This window comes from Uloborus diversus, chromosome 5 (genome assembly GCF_026930045.1).
Source record: "Uloborus diversus isolate 005 chromosome 5, Udiv.v.3.1, whole genome shotgun sequence".
Taxonomy (NCBI): domain Eukaryota; kingdom Metazoa; phylum Arthropoda; class Arachnida; order Araneae; family Uloboridae; genus Uloborus; species Uloborus diversus.
Genome location: NC_072735.1, coordinates 142,931,730 through 142,944,988, shown reverse-complemented (window position 1 = coordinate 142,944,988; position 13,259 = coordinate 142,931,730). Strand labels below are relative to the sequence as shown.

At 32.1% G+C, this 13,259-nt stretch overlaps 1 protein-coding gene across 1 annotated transcript in view; it reads right to left on the bottom strand.

The window, feature by feature from the left end:
* LOC129223173 (atrial natriuretic peptide receptor 1-like) overlaps positions 1 to 13,259 on the bottom strand; it is a 454,723-nt gene that overhangs the window by 12,075 nt on the left and 429,389 nt on the right. The window contains exons 19-21 of the mRNA XM_054857740.1: positions 6,894 to 7,068; positions 2,554 to 2,652; positions 1,079 to 1,170 (exon numbers count right to left, since the gene is read on the bottom strand). Coding sequence (XP_054713715.1) covers positions 1,079 to 1,170; positions 2,554 to 2,652; positions 6,894 to 7,068 — 366 coding nt within the window. The remainder of the gene's footprint in view (positions 1 to 1,078; positions 1,171 to 2,553; positions 2,653 to 6,893; positions 7,069 to 13,259) is intronic.

Genomic DNA, 13,259 nt, shown 5'->3' with positions numbered 1-13,259 from the left:
GGGTAAGGAGCAAGTAATTTCCTATTATTGCCTATGTGAGACTGTAAAATAATTCGAGCAATTCGATAATGATGTAAAGAAAAACATAATACCTTACCAAGTGGTTTACTTAAAGTAATCAAAAATAGAGAAAGTAAAACTACTGTCTGACCATCGATTACATGGAAAGGGTAATATCCGATTTATAGGAGGAAATGGACGTATCTATTAGTTTATAGGGGTGTTAGTTAGTTTGTTACAGATATGCGCTTATGCCTCTCTATTATTTAGACCCAGTTTTGTAAAAAATGAAAATTTGCTCACTGCAATATTTTTTTTCATCTAAAGTGTATTCGATTTATATTCTCACTACAAAAATTAATTGATTTATTTATTCACAACATAGTTTTGTGCTTACCATTTTTGCTTATATATTCCTGAACAAAAATGAAAACATTTTATTTTCTTTTTGTTGTTTCCATAGTAACTATTTTTGCTTCCCCTCATTTTATTTTAGATAATGCAATAAATGAATAAGGCACTAGTGACATTATAAAATGCGAGTATCAATAGCCCATTACCTTTTTCCCTTTTCCCCTGCTAGATTCATTCAAATGGAATCGAGTTTATTTGACCGATTTCCAAATTACATTCAATCCGTAGTCAAACAGTAGCTAAGAATTAATTTACTATTTCATACATAACTTTTGTGATTTTTATTTTGAAACAAAAAAAAATCATGTTTATGGTGTTAATCACTGTTCTGAATTTTATTGCTTATTAATTTAATGCTCCGTTATAATTTACATTTAACTAAAGAAGTTCAATCTAAATGATATAGGATGATTGAAAAAGCTCCGTTCTCCATTTTCAGCAATTAATTATAATTCTTAACAGAGAGACATATAGTTATTAACACCTGTGCCGTTTCGCTATTTTTAATTTTAGAGTTAATTTTAAGAATCAGTTATAATGTTAATTTCATTAAAATTGATAGTTTTATCATGTTTATTTTTATTAAATTAAACATGTTTCTTGTTTTAGCTAAAAACTAAATGTTTTCTTTCCTACATTTACTTAAAAGCAATACAAATGTTACCTTTATTTCTATATCTCCTCTGCACTCTAAAAGGAATGTATGAAAAGTGTCCAGCACTTCTTTAGTTCTCGTGCTCAAATGTATTTTTAAAGCTATAAAGGAAATAAAGTTGAATTTTAGACATGAAATAACAAGGATGTTGCAGTGCAATATTGTAAATGAATCGTAAGTATGAATAATAATAAAAAATAACTAGTTTTAAGAGCTCTTTTTGCGCGAAAACAAGTCTCCACTATCCATTTGACTACTTTACTAAGTTATGTGAATAGCAAAAGTGCCATTTGACTTTTTTTTTTTTTTTTTAAGAGAATATCCAATTCCGCTTCGACGTCCAGTGGTGTCAAGTGCACTTGCTTCAGACATTTTAACTGTAATGATGTTCTGTGCATATCACGTCAGAACGACGTGTGAAATGGAGCTAGAGTTAAACATCCTCATAAAAATAGACCCTATATGTGATTAGACAAACCGTTGAATATTAAGTTATAATATTGCAATTTCGTCAGTAAAATTTGTCTTTAATCGATATAGTCCATGGCGTTATGTTTTCTGTACCGAAACTTATGACTTTTTACAATATCAGAATGCAAGGCAGTAATTAAAACACGTTGATTTTTACAGAAAACAATACCGGAATTAGATTCTGATTTATTCCTGCACAATAGTACACCTGGTTCTAGTACCATTGAGGCCTTATCTCAAAAAAAAAAAAAAAAAAAAAAAAAAAAAGGTTTTCTATTTGACTATTACATTATCTAAAACCATAAACTGTTTATTTAAAGTTCAACTTTTCAAAAATTTGCTGCAACATGCGTATGATGTTAATTTTTACACGATTAGTTTTAGTTTTAATAATATGCTGAGTGTGAGTCCACAAACTTTACTGAATAATTATTGGATACATTTCCATATTCATTTTTTCCTAACATTTTGACACACGCTGTTTCACTGGGAAAACAAAAAACATTTCTCAATATTTTTCAGGTTAGAAAACAAGAGAAAAGTATTACACTGTTTTGTTATTAAATTTCAAAGAGAAACAGGAGCCTTTTGTAAGAGGAATGGCAAGGGAATAAATTTACTTTTTATTATAAGTAAAAAGGTTAACAATGATGTTAAGAAAGCAAAGTTTTGAAAAAAAATCTTAAGGGTATGAGCTTATGGATAAAAAGACATTCGACAAAAGTTTCTTATCAAATGTCTTAACATCAATAAGCTCACATATTTTAGCATTGAAAAAGCAAAAAACAAGTGTAACTCCAAACCAAGTGTAAGTTTTTAAAAATAAATATTAGCTTTTAAACGTTTAAATTTTTACTATTTACTAACAAAAATATGTATTTCTTACGCGTTGTAAGAAAGATTCCCAATTCAATATGCAAATATATTTATTTAGTTTTTGAGAATGTTTTCTGTATTTTAGGTGTTGATACTATTTTTAGTTGAGTCAAAAAAGAGAGGAAAAATGAACTTACGTAAGCCTGTTGATTCCATTCTAGATGCTGTATTGACAGTATCGCCAAAAAGGCAGTATCTCGGCATTTTTAATCCTACAACACCTGCCGCACATGGTCCTAAATTTTAAAAAGAAAGAAACGTAGTCAGAAAAAACGCGATGTTTTTTTATGTTAAATAAATGCATAGGAAAAACCGGGGCACGTTTACCCAGATTTTTTTCAATGAATTTTCTACTTTTTATGTTTTAACTTAGGAAAATGTAGACATTGTGGTTGTATGAAGCAGTTAATGAAGCGAATATTTATACGTTCAGTCGTGCAAATTTTTGAATTTTGAATTTTGGTGGATTCTAACGTTTTGAGGTGTGCTGAGTTCATTTTAACCATTTTTGGAAACTGTCTGTCAGTGTGTGTGTCACGTATGTGTGTGACCACTTTTTTTCTGGCCACTCTAAAGCAAAAACTACCGCGTGAAATTGAACGAAATTTGCTGCACGTATGTGCCCCTATTTGAACTTGTGCCCGTCGGTTTTTGGCGCTAATTCCTCCAAGGGAGTGGAGCAATGGGACGTTTCTTGAGTTATGCGTGCCTGCTATTCCCCAGGAAGTGACTGGCGGAATCAAACAAAATTTGGTCCATATGTTTCCCCTAACAGATACAGGTGCTGATTTAATTTTGGTGTCAATAGCTCAAACGAGAGTTGAGCTATAGAATGTTTTTTGTCTTCAATTGTGGCTGCTGTATCTCAAGAAATAATGAACGAAATCAAACAAAAATTTACCGACAAGTAGCCCTTAGAGGGTATAAGAGCTGATTTTATTTTTACGTCAACAGCTGAAAAGGAGGTGACGCAATTGAACGTTCTTTTTTTTTTCAATTGTGAAGGTGAATCCATATGTAAACAGGCGTTGGTTCAATTTTGGTGCCAATCGCTCCATGAGGGGCTGATTTTTTTAGTGTGAACAAAAATAGCTTTATAATTGCAACAATAAGAAAGATAAATCGCAATAGACTGTCGTCTGCGTAATTCGCATGATTTTAATTGTTGGAAAATGACTAGAAATCGCGATAATTTAAACTTTTTAACTTTTGTCATCTTGTGTTTGTTAACAAAAAACTGTATGCAATTATTTTAAGCAGGGCTTTTAATATAATTATCAATTTTCATTATTTGCTTTGCTTTTAAAATAAATCGGGAATCGGGAGGGTCGTCAAGTTTTGGCGTATTTTTTTTTTTTTTTTTTTAGAATATTGCTTCCTTGTGAAACATGGGGAGGGATCAGAATTATAAGAAAGATAGAGAAGAAAGTTTCGTGATGGCCACAACATACTAGTTTTGGATTGGTATGCTTTCATACAATAGATGCACATACTGTTTTCATCTTCGTTATCAAAACCATTCACTTTTTTCCTGTTTACAAAGTGCACCAACTTTACTCTTCATTACTATGAGTTTTTTTTTTTTGCAATAACGCTTTAGTTATTCATACCGGGTCTATATTTTTCAAAATGTAATTTTTATCTCCCTGATGATTGTTTTGAGAAAGATTTTAAAACCACAAATATATATTTCGAATGTATGTGAATATTGTTTTTTCTTGTACTTATTTCAAATATTATAAAAACGGTAATGGATAAAAGTTTTGGAAGAAAGCAAAGTCGCGTTAATGAATATAAGGAGAGTTAAAGTCGAGGTGAAGTCAATCCTATAGTTATATATTAAGTCATCATACCCACTAAAATCTAATTCAAAACGGATCATAAAATTTGAATACCGTAAGAGATAGCTCTCTTGGAAAATTTGAAGTTGAAATCTCTAAAATATTACCTCAACGTTAATTAGCAGGGGTTTAAAATATTTCGGAGACCATAGAAATACTGGGTATATTGGTGTAATCAAGGAGATTTTGGGGAATAGATGCAGTCAATTTTGAGGCTTATATTATATCGTGTGCATTAATTTTACCATTATCAACAACAACATAGCTCAAATAAAGATATCATTCCTACCGTAGAATTATTTTTACTTGACAAAATATTTTTAGGTAAAAAGTAGGAGGAAGACAGAAAAAAAGGACAAAATATTATGCAGATAATGAAATACAATTGGCTCTCTATTTAACGACTTTCAAGGTACCGAGAAAATTTGTTCTAAATTGGGATGAGTCATTAATTTTAATAAGCAGAATTTTAGGAAACACTACAGTGGATAGTCTGGATTATTGCAAGATCTACTGACAGCTTGGCAAAAACGTTGGGCTCAAGACATAACAAGAAGAGAAATCTATTGATTCCGTTCAAAGTTAAATTTACTCCTTTGAATTTAAATAGACATGAAGCAATTTTCTTTACTGGCCATGGCCCTTTCCTTTCTTACATAAAAATATTCCATATCTGAAATACTGATCTCTGCAGATGCAAAGCAACTGGAAATCATCAGCATTACATACAACATTGTATTCACACTATCTCATTCCATCTTCGTTTTTTAGGTAATTGGACTAAAGATTAAAAAAAAAGAAAAACAAATATTTGTTTCCTGCAGCAAAAGAGAAAATTACCGAACTGATTTGTTTTTTAATTGACCACGAACATTTTATTATTTATTTATTTCATTTCAGTGCTATTAATTGCACCTTTTTTCCAGCATTTTACTAGCAGGAAAAGTGAAAGAAAAAGAGAAAAAAAATTATTTCAAATTATTGAATTATTATAAATTTTATTTATTCATTTAGTTTTCTCATCGCATATGTGTAAATATTTTATGATATTTATATGTATGTTTTCCTTATTGAGCAAAACTATTTTCTTCTCTATATACCCAAAGGAATTCGAAAAAAATCCACAAAACTGAAGTTTTTGATCCTGAGACCAATAATACTAGTCTTCACTCAAAATCTATCCGATTAAAAATAGTTGATTTCTATCCATTTCTAGGTAACATAAACGAATTTTCTGTGATCAATGGGATTAAGGTATCGCGCATAGGAACTCATCTGTACTTGCATAATGTAGCTGAAATGTCCTGAAAGATGTCCAAAATGATGATTACAAACGCAAAAAAAAAAAAAAAACGCTCAGAGGGAATAATTACGGAATAAGGGACCAAAGAGTTCCATCATACATTTTCTTAGAAACAAGAGCTAACAAAAAAAAATAATAATAAATAAATAAATAAATAAAATAATAAGAGGAAGACAAAACTTGGTTTAATTTTCTTGTCCTCCGATCTGAAACTGGTTAGAATCGACTATTTTTGGTTATATGGAGACAATAATTGTTTTACAGACCAGTGTAAATAGATTTCTTTTATTGTTTCGTTAGCGAATACCTTCCAGTTATTCTGACTGATAATTAGGATATACTTATTGAATCAGGGATTATTATAACTTATTAAGTTGAAAATAATTTATATTACTTATAAATAATCTTAGCCACAACCCTGAATATTTTCGGGCAATGGTGTTTGAAAATAAGTAAGCTTGGTATATTGTCGAAAATGTTAAGATGTTTACCTTTTTGTCACTCACTGAGCTGTAGTAAAACATGGTATATTCACTGATAAGGTGTCTTTTACTGTTTTCTGCTATTATTGCATATTCAGGTATATCCATGACATTTTCGCTCTAACATGACAACGTAATTGAGGTAGATCTATGCATATCTTGAGCTCCATATATGTTTGGGAACCTCGTATACGAATTTGGAATCGAGCCATTATGTCACCTTTAGCAGCTTATAATATCCAAAATTATATTTTTTGTAATTACAATGACATTTGAGTTTCAACTTCTAACTTTCTGTTTTAAGTCTCTCTGATGGCATTCACTCCGACTCTCCTACGCATCAGATTTAGTAGCACATTCAACTCCAACAGATTCTAATCCAATCGAATACGGTCAATTTTATCTGCCAATCACGATGCCAGAAATTTATTTAGCCCCATTCAGGGCATTTCTCGCTACTCTACTGGTTAGTAGAATTCGATCGAATCGAACATAACCGAACTGAATGAAGGCTTTGACTTCACTATGGTAGTCGGCCCGGTCATGTAACGGATTTGACAGCTGTTTGGTGAAACGAATGCGATTTTATTCCCATGACTGTTGGAAATCGACATCGAAAGGACGAGAACCGACACGAACCTATTGCAAGGTATTAAAATCTTTTCTACTTGTTGAGAAATCAACATTAATGTTGTAGAAGAATTCCTCTCGTTAAGTGTTTCAAACACATTACAATACCTTGTTTATTGAAATAATTACAAGATCAAACGAAAAAATGGCGTTAATCGAAGTTTAACTCACTCATGTTTTGATAATGACGTTGGTTACTAACTGTAAGAAAGAAATCTTACCTGTATGAAGCCCTATTCTAAGTTTTAATTGCTCGTGTGGCCTGTGTCTGATTGTAAAAGTTTTCACTGTGTTTAGGAGGGCTAAAGACATCCGTGCTATTTCTCGGGCGTGAAGATTACTATTTCTTACGGGTAAACCCGAAACTACCATATAGGCATCACCTATTGTTTCTACCTGTAAATAAAAATTACATTTTTAGCATTCATGTCATATTTTAGAATTTTTTATGAAATGCAAAATACTTTAATTTCAAATTTTTGAGCATTTAGAGGTACTTTGCAGAAAAAAATCTTAAATGAGGTAAAGTTTGACCACGTAGACATGAGGAAAGGATCTTGAAGCGAAAGTATCATTTGTATAATTTGTAATAGAATCAGCCAGAAAGCGCAGAGTACTAAGAGGCGCGTTATCGCAGATATCTTCTTTAATAATAACAATATTGTTTTCGCTTCAAAGTCATCCGCCATCTCTCCGTGTTTAGTCTTTATCAGAAAACTGATAAAAAGTTCCATTTACCTTGAAACCCAAACAGACATATATATTTTTCTAGATGGTAATCAATAAAGCCCTAGATCGTAGCTTGAGCAGCGATACGTGTGTCTTCTTGGGGCTAGATAACGGTTTTTTTCTATACTTAACGGCGAAACGTGTTTTCTTTTTTGATTGTGGATTAACATAAATTTGATAAGAAATTCCAATCAAGAAGCAAAATGAACTAATTCACCATAGCAGACAAGGGAAGAAAACATTATTTTGCCCCAAGATTGCAGACTTATCGCTACTTAATTCTGCAATTCAGGAATTTAATAAGCAACACAGACAAACCCGCCGTAAGTAGCGTCTTGACGTTCACTCTATGCTGAGGGTTAACAGGCTCACTTATACCTCCAGGGGGCATAAGTAAGCATGCTAATCATTCTGCTTAATCATTGACGACAATTAAAAAATTGGATTCCAGTTAGGTCTACATAGTTCGTGGAGCAATGCTTGCCTTCTTTTTTACCCGTAAGGCAGTGTTTAGCTAAAGAATCAGACCTCTAAAATATGGTGGTTTGGAAAGGATTTAACTTGACCCTGCCGGCACCACGAGAAGGTTTCTTTCATTACAGGACACCTTCAAAGTGTATTAAACCCGTTTTTTTTTTTTTTTTTTTTTTTTTCGTGGAAAGGAGCATGTCGAAAATTCCAAGAACTAAAATCCTCATTTCCACTTCTCTCGCGAGTTTTATTTTTAGGATCCAAAAATATCTACGATATGTCGTGTTTTTTGTCCATCCTACAATGTAAGCGAACTCAAAATAATATATTAGGAGATAAAAGTGAAAAAAAAAAAGATTGGGAAAAAAAGTTACTTTATGTGTCAATACATCATATAACAGTATTTGCAAATGAGCTTAGTTCCTTAAAAAAAGTCTACAGTTAAACAGCTGAAAATTCAAAATGGCGGCTCAGTAAAAAAATAATAAAAAACACATTATAGTATTATTTTGTTGAGGCAACTCATGACTAATTAACGAAAAATTATCTTTCAATGAAAAAAACATTGAATATGTCAGTTTAAGTGTGAATATTAGTTGAAAAAAAGTAAGAAAGAGTGGGGAAGCATTTTTCATCATACCACAAAGCTACGAAAAGAGCAAGATAATTCTCTATAACTTTTGATCCTACTCCCCTATCCACTACATCATCTCACGCAAATGCAGTCGCGAAAATGAGACTTAGTGTTAACTCAATGACGAAATACTACTGACTTGAACTAAACTACAATATACACATAACAACCACGATCACCAGACTTAGAACTAGATATTTGAAGGGCATGAAAATTATACCCAACGGATTTAGAATTTCCCTAAGAAAGCTGGCTGACATTTCCCGGGCAAGCAACTTGATCCGAACTATGTTTTCGATTGCCCATCCACCATAGCAGCTCCTGTTCGAAATAGATCTGAATTGTACAAAACGAACGCGGTATACAGACAAGGTCAAAGAAGTCGCCAGGGCCGTTCTTCCAGATTTCGGTTCAATCTGACTCTCTCTCTTTTTATTTTTTAACCTTTAACAGGGGAGGTGTAGTCTCACAGACCGCTCAAAAGTTCATCCGATAACCTCTATATCATTTTCAGGTCGATTGAATGGTTTTCCCCAATAGGCTTTTGTTTTGTGACTTTTTAACCCCCCCCCCTTTGCTTATCAATATCTATAGGCAAGTGCATCTGGTTTAAATTTCTATGCATTCTTTAGAAGCGGTCTGTGAGACTGCAACCCTCCCCCCCACTTCAGTAAGACTATTTTCGGCAATAGTAGACATTTAGGCTCTTAAACTTAGAGCCGCGGATATAGGTACATTTATCTTACTCCCGTTATGCGGAAGAGATGCAAAATATTCTAGATGAAGTTGAGAGTTTGAAATGTTCACAAACGTTACACAATTATGTTCTAGGGACAATGAAGGCTGAATTATTCCTCGAAATACGACGCGAAATATTAATAGTTAAAGGGCTGTCAAAATTTTTCCGTAACTTGATAGAATCATTTTCCTCGTACGAAAATGTTCTGTATATATTAAACAACTAAAATGAAATCAATAAGAAATAATAAACTCATTTTTATTACGAGTAGTTATTTACAGTTTAGTTAGTTATTATTATGATTTTCTCGAAAAGGCTTAAGACTCTCGCAAAATGTCCCCGGAAAAAGTATATTTCTATTCAAAGCTCAAAAATATTTTTCCCCGTGCAGATAAAAGTTCAAAGAACATCTGAAGAAAATTACAGGAATGTATCTTAATTACACGATCTTTGAGACCTCACGTCCCCTGTTACGTCCTACTTTTTCACTTCCCCTGTTATGGGTTAAACTTATATTTTCTTTGTTTTGTTTCTACCATTTATTATATTTTCATTTGTACTTGAAACACGCCAAACACAACTACGACAATAGGTGAAATAAAAATTCTAAGAATTATTTCAACTTTGGTGTGGAAATGCTATTTAAATAAGTACCTGATTGCTGCAATTAGAAGTGTTGCAAAACAATTAAGCAATAGAGCAGAAAAATACGTAATCAAATGAACGAAGTCTTAATGACGCAACTACTTTTACGTATATTTCATACTATTTTTAAACGAATCTCATGCAAAGACTTTCATCGACTCCAGATGTGACGTCATCTTTAGCCGTTTTCTAAAATGCAAACATTGAAATGAGCAGAATGATCTGTGAAAGCACGCAATTTTGTTTGAATTCCAAAACTATTCTGTATTTAAGCGTAGGCAGTGCATCTAAGTTCTTCCGGAAGCAGTTTTAAAGAGCTAATTAAGACACAGCTATTGAATAAAGTAAGTCAAATTATTGTAGGATGAACGAAATTCTTAACCCAGCTAACAGTCATTAATTTCAGTTTTAGCAATTTTAAGACCAAACGCGTTCTCCTGGAAGGACAAAGAGATTATAAGATAGCAAGTTTTACCATTATTTGAAAGTGCTTCAAAGGTTGAGAAACAAATAAACTTCTGGCGTAACTTGCTTAATCGCTTTTAACGATGAGAAATTGAAAACAACTAATGATTACAATTTAACAATACTTAATGATTTGCAATTCAATTGTACGCAATACTTAGGATTGCTATTGAATTTTGAAATCAAATCTTTTAAAGCTAGAATGCGTTAAAAAAACGATTATTAAACAAAAATTTAATTCTATTGATATTTCGCAGGGTTATTTTAAAATAGGTAGAGCCTCGTTTTACGCGTGAGTTACATTCTACGAAAATGCCGCGTAAAATAAAACTACACAGGAGTCCCTAGTATAACACAGTACTGTATAATACGGTTTCGATATTGCACGGTACGAAACTTGAATTTAATACTTCACGGTTTTGACATAACACGTATGTTATCTTTAAAAAAGATTCATTTTTGTTTAATAAATTCAGTTAATATTTGATAACTCAAATAAGTTTTTATGAAACTTGGTTTCAATATAACACGGTACACATCCCTTGATTTATATTATTTCTAAGTCTCGCATAACACGGTTTCGATACAACACGATACATATTGACATGATTTTTACTATGTACATGATTAATTAGTGTAAAAAAAATAAGTTAAAAACTTATTTTTCAAAAAGTATTGTATAACATGGTTTCAATACTACACGGAACGAGTTAACCGTGCTATACGAGGGACGCCTGTATAGTACTTTTAAAATAGGAGTTGGGATCTATGAGAAATAAAAAAACTGGGCTCTAATCCCGGCTTGGACATGGATGTACTTTCTCTCTACTGTCTTTGTGTGAATGTGTTGTTATGCTGTGCCTACTCCTATATGGTTGCCTACCCTATAAACGGGTCCTTATGCCATGTGTGTACTGTGGAAGTGGGACTTCACACCAAGTGACGGTACAGCTGGAAAAAAGAAGCAGCGTACTCCAAATTGCGGGCCTGGCACACGATAACAGCAACAACATGAATCTGTGATAAGTTTAATGTGTACTTCTTTCGATAGATATGCACAACGTGCATAAAGGAAACATGAGTTATCTTAGTGTTTCTAAAAGAAAGTTGGTTAAGATATTTTTTTGGCAATCATCAATTATTTTTCTCTGTTCTTTGTTGAAAATTAAAGTATACATGATCACTCCTCCTGAGCTAACAAATCTGAAAGATCTATGGAGTGAGAAAAATCTTTTGTGTTCAAAACGTTTAATTTTTACTTATTTCTTTAAAATGTTCGATATTTTAAATAAAGCGTGGTCTTTATGACGTCACAAGTGATGGACTTGGCGTACTCCATATTTAAGCTTGCTGTCTATCGCGTTTCCTGGTTATGATGAATGAGAAGCGAATTAAATATTGTACTATACGCTTGATATTAAGCATGTTGTTGCTAGTACGTGTGAGTAAAGAAGTAAATAAAATATTGCGCTCTGCGCTAATGGCATCAGTGAATGGCATTTCCTCACTTGTAATGTCATGTACAGAAGAGTAAAAAAGGAAACTATTTGCGCACCGCAAATATTTGGCAACATTAAATTTGGTCAAATTATTTGAAATATCGCCAAATCCTATGTTTTTAAGCTTGATCTTTCAGAAAAAAATACTTTTAAAAATTTCGGAAAAGACCCCGTTCTAATCTGTTGCATTTTTTACAAAAAATATGGATCATAGATGGTCATTTGGGTACATTTTTATTTTTACCGGAAAGCAAATTTCGTATGAGTTTAAACCAGGGCACAAAGTTTGAGGTTAATTATCACATTTTAACAGAAATTTAGAACAAAAAATGGCTCTCAGTTAAAAAACTGAAAATACTATAAGTTTGTTACTGTAAACCAAAAATTTAATTTGCTTCTTCATTATTATTTCGCCTTTTTATTACTCTTTTTTTTCTACGGCAAAGGTTTTCTTATATTTACTCATTTCCGATCTTCACAAATAAACTTTTATCTCTTAATTTACCCACGACGAAATTGTATTCCGTTTAACACAAGTGCAATAGAAATTAGTTTGACTAAGCTAAGAAAGTTTTAATTAGTCAGTGAAAGTGGATAAACAAATGCACTTCATGCAGTTTAATTACGCAAACTTTAGCTACTCGCAACCCTTCAATCAACGAGTTGTAGTTTTTATATTTTTGCTGGTTTTTGTGTGGGACAAATCAGCTAAGACAATTACAAAAGTTGTTCTTTAAGGATAAATCTTCTGATGAAAATAATTAGGAAAACATCAAGAAAATTATTCAAACAAATCTGGAGAAGACTTACGATAAATATTTTTTAGTTAAGAAGATTAAATGTTTATGCTTCGAACCTTCCTTCTGTTGATATGTGAAAAGAATTATTTCTTCGTTTTTTGTTTTTTTAAATATTTAGTTATTTAAGTTACAAATGTAAATTAGAAGTAAATTGGTTCAAAAATTACGAAAATTTATTTGTTGCCCCTATTCATTTACAAAAAAAAAAAAAAATCGTCTCAACATGAAAAATTTTCTAAACGTTTGTAATCGGCGAAACTGTATATAGGCTTTGTTTTTTCTCTAATACGGTCCCCTTATAATGTGCTAGCTTAACTCAAGCGCATTTATGCTCCGACATGCTTCTCCTGTATTTCGCTTCGGTGGTGATATTCAAAGTTTAAAATATCATCACCCCTCTGTACAAGCAACAAAAATCAAAATGATTTTCATCCTTTATGTCATTACTTTTATTATTATTAATTTTAAAGTGAAACCTTCTTATACAAAGGTTTTGAAATTCTGGTCCGCTACCTTTTTGTGTGACGGAAGTGAAGTAATCGTCTCTTGTGTTACGAAAAGTCGTACCTTTGCTTTTAAAGCTTTCTTTATTTCTCGTTGTCCAT